Here is an 18,314-nt window from a genome sequence, read left to right on the forward strand (position 1 = left end):
TGCATTGGGTTTCCCCGGCTTATTTGTGAGCATTCCTGAACTTGAGTGTCCGCTGATCCTCCCCATCTGCCCTTAATTCCAGCCAGTCAAACATAGTTAAGAGACTCAAAAACATTTCTTTGCCCTCAAGGTAGAAGCCTGTAGCCTGCAACAGCTTTAAAAGCAACTTGCCGAACAAATTTCAAAACATGATCTTCGGACAATGTATGTGATAACTATGGTATGTGTTTCTAAAATAGAGATAAATACACTTGTTTAACTTTCTTGTTTCTGCTGTCAGTATTGAAGAGTTTTTAACATAGAAACATAAAATTGGTTTGGAAATGTTTACCTATTCTACTATTTGAAAACCCAGCCCCTCCATCACGGCCGGTCTCTGATTAGTCAAAAAGAAAAGAAAATAATTCTGGATAGCACAATTTACAAAGTTTTCAGGGATAATAAATGTTCAGAATTTGATTTACCCCCCCCCCCCCCCCCCCCCCGCTCCCCCGCTGATTAACAGAAATCTCTTTCCCATTAGCGATCAATTGGATTAGGTCTTTTTGGGAGCTATGATGTCACGATGACACGGAAGGTGTTATGCCATCGTTTGGCCACTACGAAAATTTGCATCAATGGCCAACTCAATTCTTTGGGACTTGTGGGGCGTGAATTTCTAATGCTGCATTATACAGCTGTTCTATGAGGGGTTAAAACGAGCCGATGGCGATTCTAGGTACAGATAGTGATACTTTTTTGATGAAAAATAAACAAATTGTTCAATTTTAAGTCTTAAAGTGATAATACAGGGTTTTTATTTTATGTGCGAAAACGCAGTGGGTCGTAGTTTTCCACTCTGTAACACAGACTGCTTTGCCATGACGGGTACTGTTAGGGTGAACAGTATCAAGGGTGAATCATCAGTGCAGCTAGAGAAGCAGCAGCTAATTGGTGGAATTGTTGGCATTGCATCAAGGGATTGACTGTAATATCTCATCAACAGTTATTCATTTGATGGCTAACAGAATCTTTGACACATTTTGCTCTGTGGCAGAGAACACCGAACTCTGACTTTCATGCAGGATTTTGTATGGCCATGGTAGATAAGCAGCAGCACCAGGGAAAATGGGTCACGGAGAAGGACAGGATTATTGGACAAAATCCGTAGTGTACATTCTGCTGACAGCAACACCATGATAGAACTGGCTGACCTGAAGTCTGTTTGGTTCAAGTAAAGGGTCACCTTGACAGTTGGCTTCAGCTGTTTGCTTAGACATACAATGCAGTTAAATGTCTATGGAAGTCAACAATGTTGTCCAGACTATTCACAATGTTTGCGGTTTTATAAATCCAGGGTGGTGCAGTACGGATCACATGCTCCCTGGAAAGTTCTCCTGTGAATTCCAAGTAGGAATAGGAGACCAGAATTAGGTCAAGTCTCAGCCTTTTACTGTTTTAAGCCCCCCTGATATATCTAAGGGGTTGTAGCACATGCTGACAAACACAACTAAGCAACACTGGTGTAGCTCTAAATGGAATATCTTATATGTTTTATTAAAACAAATTTATTGGATATTAACTGCATTGGATTTTAGTTTTGATGCACTTAAGTCATCTTATTAGTACTCGGTTAAAGTATCACTTTCTTATAGGGAATGATCAAAGTTGTAATGTATAGTTAAAGGCTGGATTGTAATCTGATGCTGCTGCAGATTCATTTGTAATTGCCTCCGTCTAGCAGTTTAAGGAGATGAGAGTAGTATCTGGGGAAACAAGAATGAGTGGATGGCTTGATATTCAAACATTTCAAATCAAATCTTAGTTTAGTTTGACCATCACCATCATTTGTTTTAATACAAGGACATATTGTGCTCAATTTCAGTTTTATATTGTATTTTTTGACATGTTTACATGCTTTAATGTTCAAATAGGTCTCTGCCATAAGTGGAAGTCACTATCTTCGCTGTTAGCTAACTAGCGAGCAACAATCTTACGCTACCAAATCATTACAATGCTGAATTCCCCCATAGGCGGCTTCTTTTCAACACCAGTACTGTGGTACATTTATTAAACAGTGAAACCGACTTGTAGAACGCTTAATAACTGATGGGCTTCAGTATATTCAGTCTCAGCTGAAACAGTACTAGAGTGTGTCTTATACATGGTAATGTTTCATACTTGTTTTGTTTATTCGTTGCATCTCTCTGAGTTTTCATGCATGGCTCATTTGTCAGCTTTACTAAATATAAAGGTGCGGTTTTCTGTAAGGCTTGTTCTGTCACATGGAATTATACTGTCATATAACCGCAGTTATACTGTGAGTAACAGCTTATCTTTGACACCCAAGGACCTGGAGTCAAATATAAGTTGTAAATCACAGGACTTTGGAAGGGCTGTGTAGTGCGGCACCATGAGGGGAACATTGGTCTGTCTTTTCTTTGCAATAAAATAGGGGCAAAAAAAACATTTGAAATGTCTTTAAAATGTAAATACTGTTGTCCTTCTCCGAAGTGTTATCCAGTGAACTACTTGGATGGCTCAAATATGCCAACCTTTGATGATCCTAGTTCACCTGTTGCACCTCTCTGCTGGGACTGTCATATTTATACACTGCAATATTTATGGCCAGAAATGTCACTGTATTGCATCACTTTGCATCCTCAAATTCTGCTATTACCGTAACAATATAGTAAAATGACAAAATTCACATTTATTGGAATTTGAAAAAGCATTGATATGAAAATCCATGAAGCACAACATTAATATTCAAGTTAAGTGATGGTGGTTAATAAAAAGTGTTTATAAAACAATTGAAAATGTGCGCAGAAGAGACAGACAGAGACTGTCACTAGCACCGCCCTTTCCTCGTACGCCAGCTCCACATTAGACTAATGTGTGGGTGTTGTGAGCAGGGATGAAATAAAACTTTTTCTAAAATCAGAGAGGAAGAACTTAATGAATTCAAGCTTACATTTTTTGATGCTGTCTGTATCTTACCTACATAATTCAACCCCTGCAAACTAGTTGTACTACCGTATACTAGTGTAAAAATGAGTAAAACAAATATTGGTGAATTTTTTTAAACCTGCTTTTGTGTTTAAGTATATAATGACATTAATTGACAGTCACTATGTTTCACAGGTAATTATAGTTAAATCGCAAACACATTTGCACGGGTTGCCATAAAGCTCGACACAGCCTCTGCCCAAACCAACTCTGAAGTTCTCGTTCATTGTCCACCACTCCTAATAGCATAATCAACATTATGCTAAGACGCTGCAAGTCCTGTCAGTGGCAGGGTCAAATCGTCCTTTTATTGTCTGAATAAGAGGTTGTTTTATGGTCACGCCAAGACGTTGGAGCCCAAGCCTGCCTTATCATACCGGTAGTAACAGCTCTCCCAAGGCCCTTTGCCTGCCTAGGAGAAAATAGTGAGAGGAGATGATGGGAAAAGTGACTTCACTCAAATGCACGAATCCATCATAAATACCAATTTTTTTGTAATATGTGCTACATGTTTGAGGTTTGACTTGCAATTTTAGAATGAGTCATCAATGGAAATTCACATTTTCTGGAAAATTCAGTTAGATATGCACTACATTTGGATGGAAATCTAGCTCTGGGGATCTCTAAATTGGCTACAATTCTTCCTATAAATTGTTCTCAATGCCAGCTCTTCAAAATAACAATAACTTTGCACATGTTGCTCACTTGTGGAGTCCCTACTGGTTTAGGTAATATTGCAGCACAATAGCATTTTTAGTCTGATGGCAGCTTCAAAGCATAATTACCCAAGTGTTACAGTCCTCCTGGTAACAATCACAAATACTCAGCAAACACACACTCCCCTTCCTTCTCCCACATTGCTTACTGTGTGTGTGTGTGTGTGTGTGTGTGTGTGTGTGTGTGTGTGTGTGTGTGTGTGTGTGTGTGTGTGTGTGTGTGTGTGTGTGTGTGTGTGTGTGTGTGTGTGTGTGTGTGTGTGTGTGTGTGTGTGTGTGTGTGTGTGTGTGTGTGTGTGTGTGTGTGTGTGTGTGTGTGTGTGTGTGTGTGTGTGTGTGTGTGTGTGTGCACCTCAGTGGTTACACCTTGTGATGGTGCACTCCCCTGGGTCTTTGATTGTAAATGAGCTGAACCCTGATGGGTGGGGGTGGGCACATCAGCTGCTCTCCTCTTCTCTTCTCTCTAGCTCCCTCTCGGTTATAAACAGTGAAGTCATACCTTCCTAGGGGCCTGTTTTTGTGCTATCTGCCATGATGTCACCATCAGCCAATCAACACACAGCGCGGCTTGAGGTAGTGTGTCTGAGGAGGGGGGGCTCACCACTGGGAAAAGCATAGTTATTATCTGGTTCTGTCGTCAAGCATGAGAGCACGTATGAACATCAAATCACCAATCCACAGGCTCCCTTCGATACACAGCCTCTCAATGATGTAATGTACTCCATACATGTTACATAAGAGTGCTACATACTCTATGCCGTGTGCAAGTAACCAGTCTAGGAGAGTTAAGGTGTATTCACACATTCTATGTTGTGCATTGTATTTCAGGGCTCTTGAAATGCGCCTCTCTAGGGTTTAGTAAAACTATGCTACTGGTAATTGTTGATTTACATTTCACTCCTATTAGAGTGTTTAACTATTATGCTTTATTATAAGATAATAATTTACTGATAAACCAAGACAATTAGTTTCTCCTCATACTGACCTCAGTTCAAGGTGACTGTGGAACCCTTTCATGCTTTCTGCAGCCTCAATATGCCTTAGAAAGCCCACTCTGTGAAGTAGAGACTGTTAATAAGGTATTATGAGCTGGCCTTAAAAGAATCAATGCAGTTAGTTGTGCTGTTTCACAACAAGCACTTATAATTGAGAAAACGTCAAGTGGGGGATTGGGGCTCAGCCGATTGGAGTCGTTTGAATATTTGTGAGTTAGCCCACTGAATGTATTCCAACTATGTATATATTTCACATCCTCAAATCTTTATTGTTGATATTGTAAATATTCTTCTCTCTTTTTGCACTATTTTATTTATCTTATTTGCACCATGTATGTTGAGTTGTTGGAGGAGCACGGGACATAAGATTTTCATTGCCAACATATACGCTGTATCTGCTGTGCATATGACAAATAAAACCTTGAAACCTTGAAACCTTGAAACTGTTATTCCTCACCTAATTCATCACTTTTCTTATCTCTCATCATCTAGTAAACCAAGCTTCACACTACACTAGTTTTATCTGTTTAAATACTTGAATATTGTTTGTGTAGTGTACCATGGCTTGAAGCAAGGTTTATTAAGTTGCATTTTATTTTTTTATTTTGAACCTAAGTTTGGAGGTCAATCATAAATCAATAAATAAGTATTTAAATTTCCGCCCTGCAGTTTTATGGAAGGTGGAGATTTGTTTACATTTTCAAACAGGGTTTTTGTTGTTAGTTATTACTTTTATGTGGTATGGCATTCTGATTCCTCCAGGCCACCACTGATCAGGTGTTTTTTTGTGGGGCTAAAATGTACAAATGTAAATACATTTTCAAACATCGAAAAATAAATAAATACTGCGATGCCGTAATAATTTGGAAAAATACTGTGATATGATTTTTTTGTCATACTGCACAGCCCTAGTACACGTAGCCTGCATATGAGACCAGATTAGTGCACAATGAACCAGGAACCAATCATTTAGGGAGCCTTAGTTTTCTCTATCCGCTTCTGACTATACTTATTTTGTTCAGTCTCAGAAAATGTTTTTACCCACTCAAACCTATGCTATACTTTGTTACAGAATATAGTGCCAGATACGCTGATGTCTAAGTCTATTGCAGATATTATAGAATACATTCCTGTTGGGTTCTTGTGCACAATGCCTTACACTGTTTACTTTCAGTAATTAGAGGAAATGTTGGCCATCATCTGTGTGCAGCAGTAATTAGCTGCCTACTTCCTTACAGCCACAGAGGGACGTGCATTGTGTACATGTGATTAGCTGAATCGCTAAAATGCTACCACGCCGGGTTTCCACTTTTAAAGCCGAGCTACATTGTAATTAGCCCGGGATCAATGCGGCTTCACAGACACACTATTGAGCAAACATAGTGAATCCTTTTTGTAAATAGGTTAAAGGTCAAAGTATTATTGGACATCAGGCGCATTACTGTCACATTCCTATTTTATGTTTTTTTTCTGGCCACATTCTGTCAGACGAATTAGATGACTATGTCAAGATAAATCCATTCATGTGTCTGCAGGTGCCGTTAATCTTTCTCTTCCCAGCCCCTTGTCCTTGGCTCTGTATTGGACCTGTCACTGGCAGTCGTTGCAGTCCTGAGTGATGGAACACGTAGCTTAGCACATGTTTGTGTTATCGCTCTCTTCCTGGGTTAATCTCATGCTTTTCTAAACACCTTCTTGCTATTTTTCCTTGTAATCTAAGCCATCTAGTGTGCACGGTGGCATTTCTCATGAAACTAATGGAATCTGTTAACCACTCCTACCTTGTTTACCTTCAATTGACTGATGTCTTGATAGCTCGAGGAAGTAAGGAATAGACTGTCAACACTGGCTCAAACAAGGAGAAGGCTTAAGGGGAACATGTGCTTACACCCCGCCTGCCTCAAATACTACAATTCTGGCAAGTGCACCTGATTAACTTTTTGAAACACCCAAATGGCAGAGAGTTAGATGAGAAGTTTTAAAGAGAGTGGTGTCAATCTTATCAACTCATCGTTTTCCCTGAAAAGTAAATAAGCATGTTGTCTGACAGGTGTCAAAAGTATTCGCTTAAACAAAGCATGCATTTTTTTACTGTGTGTTGTTTTTGGACAATGCATGCTAATCAACAAGAAAAATGTTGGTGTTAATTACAGTAATAGTCTGTGATTATTCAACTAGTTTAAAAGACTATTATTTACTTGTATTTTTGGGGGAGAAAGAACAACTAATGTGCGGTGTTGTTATATAGAATTGCATGACAAACTGGAAAGAGGAATCAGAGGGTTTTTTACTTTATTATGTAATCTAACATAAGTTTTGACAATTTCTGAATTATTGATCTGCCAATTTTCCACCAAGCAGAGCTGTGATTCCCCTCTGTATAATGTTCGCTACACAGGGCATATTATCTCTGCTGCTATCACACTGCGAGCATTATCTGTTCCCACAGTGGTGACCCTGTCTGCTGTCTCACACCCCTGTGAACTTCAAGAAACTGGACCATGGTTAAACAAAATTCCTTTTCTCTGTTTCCATCACGCTTAAAGAACGATTGCAGGACTTTTGCCATGGATCAGGTGTGCCGTTACACTGGGGTTGTGATGGTTATTACTGATGTGCAGTGGTCTCCAGTGTATTTGGAACTTAATTGTGTGAAATGCTACAGAGCAACCTAAGTTGTGTATGCTTCAAATTGGCCTTTAGCCACAAGCTGGGTGGGTGATCCCCTGGGATTGTTGACCTGGCTAATCTGTGGCTGTTTCACCCTCCAGGTGCCCACGGAGTGCGAGAGGAGCCCCAGTTTGTGACGGCACGTGCAGGAGAGAACGTCATCCTGGGATGCGACGTGTCCCACCCCCTGAACGGCCAGCCCTACGTGGTGGAATGGTTCAAGTATGGAATGCCCATCCCCTTCTTCATCAATTTTCGCTTCTACCCTCCTCATGTGGACCCGGAATATGCTGGTAAGATGGTGAAGGCAGTTTCATCAAAACTGTATCTGTGACTTGATACGAAAAGGGTTGGAAATGTATTTACATTTTACATCAAATATTTTTTCTTGTAAACACAATATGACATGAGTGTAGGTAAGCTAGTACCAACCAATTTCAACGTATGATAGAGGACATCCATCAATCAATCTGCAGTTCTTAGCAACATTGAAGGTGCGGATGTCACTGTCCTCTGTATCTCTGCATCAAGCTACATCTTAAGCCCCCCGACAAGCGCAAAAGATTTAAGTCCCTCCTGAATTGTACACTGCTGAAATATTCTGTTTCACTGCATCAAATGTCACAGTGCAGAAGTCAAAGTTCCGTTTCACTGGGAATTGAATTCCCCCCGCCAGTTAATAATGCGTTTTGCTTACAGCTACTTCACTGAGGTACAGAGGTTTTCTTTTTACATTAATTTGCTCTTCTTAAAACACAGTTGTATCTACTGGAACAAATGGCAGGATTTAGTGTTGTTTGCATCTAATTTTAGCCCAGCATTCAATTTACTCACAGTAAAGTACTCACATCTACTACTTTATTAAAAGTAGAAATACCAGAGTGTAGGAATACTTTGTTGCAAGTAAAAGTATTGTCATAAAAATATACTTAAAATACCAAAAGTAAGAGTAATCATTATGCAGATTGTTCCATTTCAGAATAATATATATTATATGATTTGATTATAATTATTGATGCATTAAAGTGTTATCAAAGCTGCTTAAGGTGCAGCTAAGTGTTGACTATTGTTTCACATTATTCCAAATCTGTAAAGTGACTTAAAGTAAAAAATAGATGTAGTGCAGTAAATGTACACGATTTCCCTCTGAATTGTAGTTGAGTGGAAGTACAAAGTACCAGAAAATGGATGTAGTCAAAGTCAACTTTATTGTCAATCTTTCAGTTTGTGTGTACAGACGGAGAGATCGAAACTACAGTTTCTCTCAATCCCGAGGATTAAAAAATAAAGGACCTCAACATTTAACGTATGAACAGTACTTGAGTAAATATACTTAGTTAATTTACACCACTGAGTAACAGTGAACAAAAAGGCCTTTTCAGGGAAATAGAGACATGAACTAATTAGCATATTCATAGATTCCGTTTTTGGCTGAGACTAGCAGCTTTATAGCTCACTTTGTTGGTCAGTCCTCAAAAATGTTCCCTTCTTATGGATCCCACAGTTTTCTCCAAGATGCTGAGGTTTTGCATGGAGACAAAGTGTTTGTGAGATTGGATGTGAATGCCCGGAAAACTTAATATTCACAGCATTGTATTTGTATCTTTTTTGCCCAGAGGGGATCTTTAAATAAGTCTTAATTTCTTAAAGACACAATCAAATGTAAAAACGTTTTTGTTCAAGTATGAGCGCTGTGTCCTTGTGGCAGTTATTAATGAATTACTTGTTGAATAGATGCTAATTGTGTCAACAAAAGTCAGTTTTTTCTGTAAAGCATGAATATTTGTTCATAATTCATAGTGGAATCTGTGCTGGTTACATATATTATTGTGCTTTTGAACTTGACGGAGCAACAAAGTCTTTGTTAACGTTTCCTAATTCATTGTTTCCCCATGATTCTCCTGCTTCCCCTCCTCATCTTGGATGAGGGAAGTAATACAACCGTTAGTCCTCTTTCTCTTTGTACAGCTCTCTATAAATCTGTTTTTTCTGTTAGTAAACATAAAAAGCGTATGCTGGCTTTTGGTTTTATGTTGAAACTGTTGAAATTATTTTTCTCTCAGAAAGGTTCCTAACGGATTCAAATGACCCGGGAGTTTCAAATTGTCAGCATTGATAAGAGCTATTTGAATTCTCTAGATCAGAGGTCTTCAACAGGGGGGTCGCGACCCCCAGGGGGTCCGCGGAGGTACTGCAGGGGGGTCGCGAAATCTTTGGTTGATTAGACAATTTTTTATATATATATTTTTTTTTTACAAACCGTTTTTTCCCACAAATTGCAATGTCTTTAAATGCACAACACAAATCCAAAATATTATAGCTAACGGAAAAATGGAGGCAGATGTGCCAATCACGAGGCCGTGTGACACACGCTGGCTCATAGACATAATATTATGTCTATGCGCTGGCTCTGTCAGGTTCCCCATGATTGGACGAGAGCCTATTCAGGCCCCAGTTTACTGAAGACCCAGACACAGGGATGCACGCAGCGACATTATTGAGAAGACCATACATATAAAATGGATCGTTTTGTAACTCGAGCGAAAAAATCAACAAGCACAAGCGAGATACCATCCACCAGTGAACATGCAAGTGACGAGGCAGAACCTGCTGCGCCTGCAGATGTTGCAGCTAATAAGGGTAAGCGCAAAAGGGAGAAGACACGAAAATATTCAGATCATTATCTGAAGTTCGGGTTTACCTTTAAGGAGACAGATGGCATTGAGTTTCCAATGTGTGTCATTTGCTCTACTGTTCTTTCAAATGAATCTATGAAGCCATCAAAGCTGCAGCGTCACTTGGAGACAACACACAGCCACTTAAAAGACAAACCTGTTGAATACTTCCAAGCTAGCCTCAAATCCCTCCAAGGTCAACAGACATTGATCAGAAAATCAGCCAAAGTTGGGGAGCTAGCTTTGAAATGCTCTTATCAAATTGCCCTTCGGATTGCCCAGAAGAAACAGCCATACACACTTGCAGAGGATTTAATATTGCCTTCAGCAACCGATATGTGTAAAACCATGTATGGAAATGATATTGACATTAATAAACTGAAAACCATTCCAGTGTCGGACACAACCATAGCTCGCCGTATAGACGAGATGGCATCTGATGTGAGGATGCAACTGATAGAGAAGCTGAGGTTGGCAGATGCATTTGCGTTACAATTAGACGAGTCAACAGATGTGTCGAAGGACGCCCAGCTTCTGGCGTTTGTGCGCTTTGTCGATGATAAGGAAATGCAGGAGGAATTTTTGTTTTGTAAGTGCCTCCCTCAACGCACAACTAGTTCTGAAATCTTCAAAGTGATCGATGTTTTTTTCAGAGAGAATGACATTCCGTGGACAAAATGTATTGCGCTGTGCACTGACGGTGCAAGAGCCATGGCTGGTTTAAAAAGTGGACTAATCGCGCTTGTAAGGGATGTGTCTCCGCAAGTGATTTGGACGCACTGCATGCTACACAGGGAGTCACTTGTTGCCAAAGATATGAGCGCTGAATTGGCAGATGTCATGGACTCGGTAGTGAAAGTAGTCAACCTAGTCAAGAAGAGCGCATTGCAAACACGTCTCTTCTCGAATCTCTGTGCTGCTGAGGGAGAAGAACACACTGCGCTACTCTACCATTCCGAGGTTCGGTGGCTTTCACATGGAACAGTGTTGTCACGTGTGCTGGAATTGCGCAAGTCTATTCGGGAGTTTTTACTTCTCCAAAAGCGCACAGAGCTGGCTGCACTTTTCAGTGACAATGTTTGGGTCACCAAACTTGCCTATCTTGCTGATGTTTTCGCTGAGCTGAACAAACTGAACAGTTCAATGCAAGGCCGCAATACCCATGCCATTCAACTGTATGACAAAATGGAAGGCTTTCTAAAAAAAATCAAAAGGTGGAGGGAGCTCATCGGGGAGGAAATATTTTCCATGTTTCCATCAGTGGATGAGCTGGGAGATTCTGCTGTGCTCTCGCCCCCCATTACACGCGCAATTCTTGCGCATTTGGAGGCGCTCGAGGGACAATTTGGGCACTACTTTTCTGAGGCTGACTCCTGGAGCAGGGACAAGACATGGATACTGTTTCCATTCACAGACAACGCAGCAGACGGCACACACCTGACAGTGACGGAGGAGGATCAGCTAATCGAACTATCCACTGACAGTACGTTCAGACACATATATGACACAAAACCACTCACCCAGTTCTGGATCTCTTGCCAGAAAGACTTTCCGCAATTGGCAGGAAAAGCCATGATGAGCCTTTTGCCCTTTGCCACAACCTATCTTTGCGAAAGTGGATTTTCCTCACTGACTTACTTGAAAAACAAATACAGGTCAAGGCTGCAGCCTGAGGCTGATATGACCCTCTGCCTGACAACCTCCATCCGTCCAAGGCTGGATCAGCTGTGTGCTGCTCATCAGGGTCAGACATCTCACTGATGTGAGAGTACGTGTGCCATCCACAGATGGTTTGAGGATTCATTGTCCCATCTACATGCATGTTTAGTGTTAAAATCTCATAGCTCAGTGTTTGTTTATAAATGACAGTGGCACAGCCACTCTGCACCTTGCACTTGTTTAAAGTTCAAACTTTTATTGTGATTTATTTTAATAGCCCTGTGTTGTGTGCAAGATATATGTTCATAAATGGCAGTGGTACGGCCACACTGTACCTTGCACTTGTTTAAAATAAAAACATGAATATATTAACCTGTGTATTATTTGAATAGCTTAGTATTGAATGTACAATAACAGTATCTATGTTTACACACTGCACTAGGCCCCGTTTAATATAAAACACAATTGTATGCCATATTAATAGTAGGGGGTCCCTGCTCCAACTCTCCATCAGTTTGGGGGTCCCTGGCCTGAAAAACGTTGAAGACCCCTGCTCTAGATGAAAGGAAGGAGCTTAAAAGCTTCGTTTATAATCTCCTTTAGTTTAGCGCACACCGGACATTCCTTTATGAACAGAACGGAGATACTGCTGTCTCAATATTCCTTGTGGCTGCAACATTTAAAGTAATGCACCATTAGGCCGTTCAACGAAACAACCGATCGTGACCGAGAAACACAGACATGTAAATGATTCAGCATTTTCCATCTAGGCCATATCCTGCCAAATTTGCTTCTATGTTTTGAACTTCTAACACTAAAACTGCAAGGCAAACTATGAACTTTACTCTGACTACTTTAAAATGATTCGGTAAAGTCAGATTTAGGTGGTGGTTCAACATTGTGTGTAGGCCTAACAGATGTATGCATATAAGTGCACTCATTGCTTTTATTCCGTCTACGGAATATTGTAGTTTCTTTATATCAATAACATCTGCTGGCACACCCTAAATACATTGCTCAGTGTAAGTGCAATTTTTTATTTAATCATTATGAATTCCCCTTCGCGTCTCTTTTCAACCCCATAACTCTTTTTTTCACTGAGGTTAAGGAACAGTGGTAAGGAAAATATTTTTTTTGGCAACCCATGTCGTCACACTTTAACTTTATAATTGTGGCATCCGCCGTTTTTAGTATTTTCCAATATTAAAAAAAAAAGTAGTTTTCTTATTAAATGAAAGCAGTCACTGATATGCTAAGTAATAGGTTTAAATGTTATAAATTAGAAAGCAATATGTGGGTGGAGGAAGTGGGCTGGTAAGGTAATCAGTGTTTACCCAAACACTGTCTAACACAGAGTGCCGTGCCAAGTCTATTCACCACAGGACAAGCTGCAGTTTAGAGCTGTGTTTTTTGGCAGTTTGTACTCAAAGCATCAGACTGTTTGAGTTAAAGGGACTGTGAGTCTTCCTCTGTGTTGACTGGCTGATGTCCAGTGAGTGTCTGACATCATATTCAGGACATAGGGTCTTAGCCGGTCCCCTCACCAACATTTATGATACTTACCAATTTTATTCAGCAGGATTATATTGTGGAAATGCAATAGCCAGAAGTAAAAAGCTAACGTTATAGATATAAACAAACTACTTCATAGATGGATAACTTCAACTCACCTTAACACTGCTAACTTAAAGCAGCTAACTTGTGCTTTTAGACACTTGTTAGCAGTCGCCATTGTTATGACACATAAAAGCTTCAGACATTCACTGGTGGGTTTTTTTTAAGAACATATTTTATGTCTTGGAACAAAACAAGACAATCTCTTCAGCTTGTGTAAACCAAAGAATTTATTTCTGGCTTTTTAGCACAAACACGTTAAAAAAACTTGATTTTGGATGAGGGAACCGAGGTGGTAAAACGCTATGTCATTTTTGCTTTTTAGGACTCTATGGCATCGCTTGCAAAATGTGTTAACAACTTGCTTGATCTTTGTAGTGTGTCTGTTGGGCTGTTCTGTGTGTACCTGTTCATGGGACATGTTGACTTGTCTGTGCTCAAAAGTACTATTTCTGTTTGTTAAGACTGACAAAGGGTGCGTCCTATCAGAGATCAGGATATATCATCTAATACTTACGTTCCACTTTTAATGTCATTATATTTTGTCCTTTGCTGGTGTTTCTTCTGCAGTTTTATCTTTTTTGAAATTATATTGTGTTTTGACCTTCAGGGCCACAATAGAAACAAATGAACATATGCTCAACAAATGCTTCCATTAATACATCTGTATTAATGGAATCACATTGGATCACTTTTGCAGTTGCTATTTGTTCTTTCTCTATGTTTTGGTAAAGAGTTTAGACATTAAACCATCACATTCTTGACAGAGCTTTGTCTGATCAGTGGTGTGCAGTGTAGACTGTAATGTATTTGCTTACTAACAAGTGTAGACAGCTTTATTAAGATGACATTTCCTTTGGAGGCAGCCACTCTTTCCTCCTCAGATTATCTTTGTGTTGTGCTCACGGTGACGTTTGCTGGGGAGGCGAGAGGGATTTTGCCCTTTACTGCTTTTTCATTTTACTTTCCTCTGATCACTGCATTTTATATAATCCCTTTCTGTTATTAGTTTGATCAAATAGCTCAATGTAATCCCAATGTTCCCAAATCTATATTATCTGTAAGAGTAAAACGGCCACTGTGTTTCGATTCTTAACTTGATACCGTGATTTCAATATCATGATCACAAAGATGATACTTTTTTTTCATTTTGAAGCTTCTGAAAATAATGAAGAACAAAACTATTCAAACTGTTGTCGATCATGTGCTGCTTGATTGGATTAACGTTAAAGACAGCAGTTATTAAATACCAATGACATTTGAGAGACTGTGTGCACAAACTCTGCTTGGTTTATGTGCTGTTTTAAAATTCATCTTGCTGTGTCTTCAATCCTGAGACACATCAGTTGCTTAAGCCTTAAGCAAAGCCACGATTCATCTTGTTTCAGAAAGCAGAAGTGAAACATCTGAAGTTATAGCTGCGTACAGACGAACACCAACCTCCCACTGTGCTGCAGTGTGACTCTAATGTTGCATCATGGAATAAAGTCACAGGTCACATTTGAAGCTTCTGAGAGTTACAGTGGCTCACATTGTGCCCTGTTTAGACTTATGAGGATGTCGAGGGGGTTAATGAGTTGAGCCTACCACAGGGTCACTGTTTCCTTCGCCCCTCTGCCCTTGGTCTCAAACAAGCCATTCTCTTATAATTTTTTTCCACAGGAAGAGGTAGACAACATCTGAGTGGAAGAGGCAGAACAGTATAGAACTATTCAATGAGAGTACAGAGGAAGACATGGACTTCAATTGATAGCTAGAGAGAAAGAGAGCAATACAACATTGAGATGAATGCGGAAATGGAGGCATATAGAAAGAACAAAGAAATTGCAGTAGTCCAAGATTACATCTTTGAATGCCCCTTATCATTGTTGGGTTCCTGTGCTAGGTCCAGCAGAATTGTTGCATTCAAAATGAATTGCCCCAGCAGACTGTTCCTGAAGCTATCAAACCTGCTTTTCTGTTCTTCTAAATGTATGCAGCTTACATTAGAGTGTAGCTTGTTTGGTTGAAATTTGATCGCATTATGCATCTAAAAGAATCATATCTTTGGTTGGGTTCATGGTAAAGGACAGTTAAATATCGAGTGCATGAATGAGAATGAATGCAAGGTACAGTTTATCATAGGGGTCATGATTTCGATTCCGAAGCTTAAGGCCTTTTGTACACTAAGCGGCTTCTTCTATCAGAATGGTTCTGGCAGGGTAGCATAGCCCCCTTGGATGTTATTACCTGTACGTGCTGCTGTATAATGTATATGTTTTATCTTGTTTTTTCACCATTACAATATTTGCTCTCTCATTTGGGAGATGAGTTTTTGTCAGTGCTCAGTTTGACAGCTGTAGAGCGAAGGGTAGATACTTATCAACAGCAACATTTAGGGCCCGCTGGCTGATCTGTTCAAACAAATCAGATTTGTCGTCTTTGTCATGATTGATTCTGTCTTAAAGAAATGTTTAAAATCACTGCTGGGTGTAGCGCTTTTTCTGGAGTAGGCCCAATTCAACAGCATGTGCTGCCTACTCATTGAAAACAATTTCAATTGAAAAAAAGCAGGCGATTCTCCCAGTATTATTTTCTCTGTAGCTTACAATTTGCTCCCAAGACCGGTAAAACATTATTTCATTTTGGCCTTAGTGTCTTACATTCCAAATATAATTTAGTGGATATATCAGCTTGTTACCATATAACCTTTGTGTTCAAATCGAAACCAATCCAGACTGCATCAATGGCATAGCTCAAAGTTCTGGAAATAAATATTAAAATTGAATCATGGATTTTTGAAATCAATGACATTTCAATGACATCGCCTTGGATAAACACCGCAGCAGTGAACAGTCAACCCACAGCACCTGAGGCATCTCAGGCAGTCCTCTTGCGTTATCACAGTTAATGCCAATCATGACGAGTGTCGCTCTGTGGCAGACTGCTGTGTGCTGGCTGCAGGACACTGATAGAAGAAACAAGACATAGGGTAGACTGAATGAACAGAAAACGATTGGAGAAACAGCTCGACTGTCTCAATTACTTCAATGAACCAAAGTCCTGCTGACTGCCGCTTTGTTGCCCTAGGGAAATGCTTCTCTCACTTATTATATTGTTCTATTGACAGAGTTCAGGATGTATAATCCTACTGTAAATTGATCAGAGATTTTAACGAGATTTTGAACAAGGCGTGTTTGCTGTTCAATTTATTCAGATTTGAAATATCTCTTCAATTGTTTTGTATTATGTGCTACTACTAGTGAACACACATCCCTATTATCTCTGTACCTTAACTCAGTGCGCTTGAATTATTTACCTGGTCTGTGATATTGCAGAGGGGTTTAATGAAAGCAACATAATGAGTAAGGAATACCCAAAAAGTGTAGAGAAAAAGGGGGAGGGGGTGGATTAATGAGGCATAGCCAGGCTTTGATATTGCTGACGTTTTGAGCTGGCCTGTGCCTCCTTAAAGCCCTTTGTTTAGCCTGTATTGCCAGTCGCAATCTGTTATGATTCAGTTGCCAGATTGCCCGGAGCAACATCATCAATCCCCCTCTCTCAGCTTTTGATCTGTAAAAGGAAATGCAGCTATTCCTGACTCTGTCCTCCAAATCAAAAACCGATATCTGTTCTGACGGATTGCAAAGCCTGTCTACAGCTGAGGGTTCTCTGTTGTCATGTTGGAGTCTTCCCACTCCTCAAAGGAAGTAATGACCTGTCCTTGCCTGAGAGCATCTCCAAAATAGAACGGCACAAACATGGAGATAAGGACATCTCAGCCACACTAGGGTTTAAGTGATGCATTTCACTTCATATTTACCACGGCAGGTAGATGTCATTTCCATAGATGAAAAAAGATAAGAACATTACAACATAGGCAATCCAAATGACAAAAATCCTAATGTGAATATTTAAAGAAGGGTTCGATCAAGGTGGATTTCGACAACCTTCCAGGTTCTGCCAAAAATATATATACATAACATGGTTATCAGGCAGGTCAACAACTCATCATACAAAGTTAAACTTTAATACTGGCAACCTGCCAGGTGAGGGACACAAAAACTCCAGGAATGATGCCACGGATGCTGAGTTAGTTTATTGGACATGAGCACAAACAAACAGTCGGACCCTATAGCAACATAACGAGTGGCTGTTTCAAAATAAGCCTGAGCCATCCCTAACTATAAACTTTATCAAACAACAGGTCTGCACACTGACATTACCCTGAAACTCTAACACTGTGATACCTACAAATAATATCTGAACATTTCAAAGGTTGACCACGTTTTAGACATTCATCTGGTGTTTCTTTCCTCCTTGTCCTCTCCCCTGTTCCTTACCTTCCTCATTTAATTCTATCCACCCAATCGACTCACCTCTGTGTGTCCTTTTCTGCTGACACAACATCTCCTTCCCTCTCCCCCAGGCCGGGCCAGTCTGCACGACAAGTCCTCCCTGCGGATAGAGAACGTGCGCTCAGACGACCAGGGCTGGTATGAGTGTAAGGTGCTGATGCTGGAGCAGCAGTACGACACCTTCCACAATGGCAGCTGGGTGCATCTAACTGTCAACGGTAAGTGAAGTCCGCATGCTCTATTCATACCGTTAAAAACAAACAAATAGTGCTGGAGATGCAGATATGATGTTACGTATGTGGACTTTTGTATTGTTTTATTGTTACACAAGTATATGGACTTTTAAATGTATTATCATTTGTAGCAGAGGTGTTAGCTAGTGAGGATGGGCTCCAGAGTAATGGCAATAGGCACACAGTTTAAGACGCAACTGGAAACGTATATGTCAGTCTTTTGAATTATTATTTGTAACACACAAGGACATGGAACTAGACACATTAAATGAGCTACTGTAAAACTTAAAATAAGCCTGCTGGAATCTGTAACGATGAGATTTTGCATTTGTTATGAAAATGTTTTGTGTGTTTGTGCACGTGATAAATGGATGTTTGCAGTATGCAGAAAGTTTAAAATTAATCAATCACAGAGGTAGTAACTTTA

General features: G+C 40.0%; 1 protein-coding gene across 1 annotated transcript in view; it reads left to right on the forward strand.

The window, feature by feature from the left end:
- The window catches only part of LOC134872766 (protein turtle homolog B-like), an 86,847-nt gene that overhangs the window by 15,207 nt on the left and 53,326 nt on the right, over window positions 1–18,314 (forward strand). The window contains exons 2-3 of the mRNA XM_063896197.1: window positions 7,471–7,662; window positions 17,726–17,872. Coding sequence (XP_063752267.1) covers window positions 7,471–7,662; window positions 17,726–17,872 — 339 coding nt within the window. The remainder of the gene's footprint in view (window positions 1–7,470; window positions 7,663–17,725; window positions 17,873–18,314) is intronic.

The sequence above is a fragment of the Eleginops maclovinus genome, chromosome 11, assembly GCF_036324505.1.
Source record: "Eleginops maclovinus isolate JMC-PN-2008 ecotype Puerto Natales chromosome 11, JC_Emac_rtc_rv5, whole genome shotgun sequence".
NCBI lineage: Eukaryota > Metazoa > Chordata > Actinopteri > Perciformes > Eleginopidae > Eleginops > Eleginops maclovinus.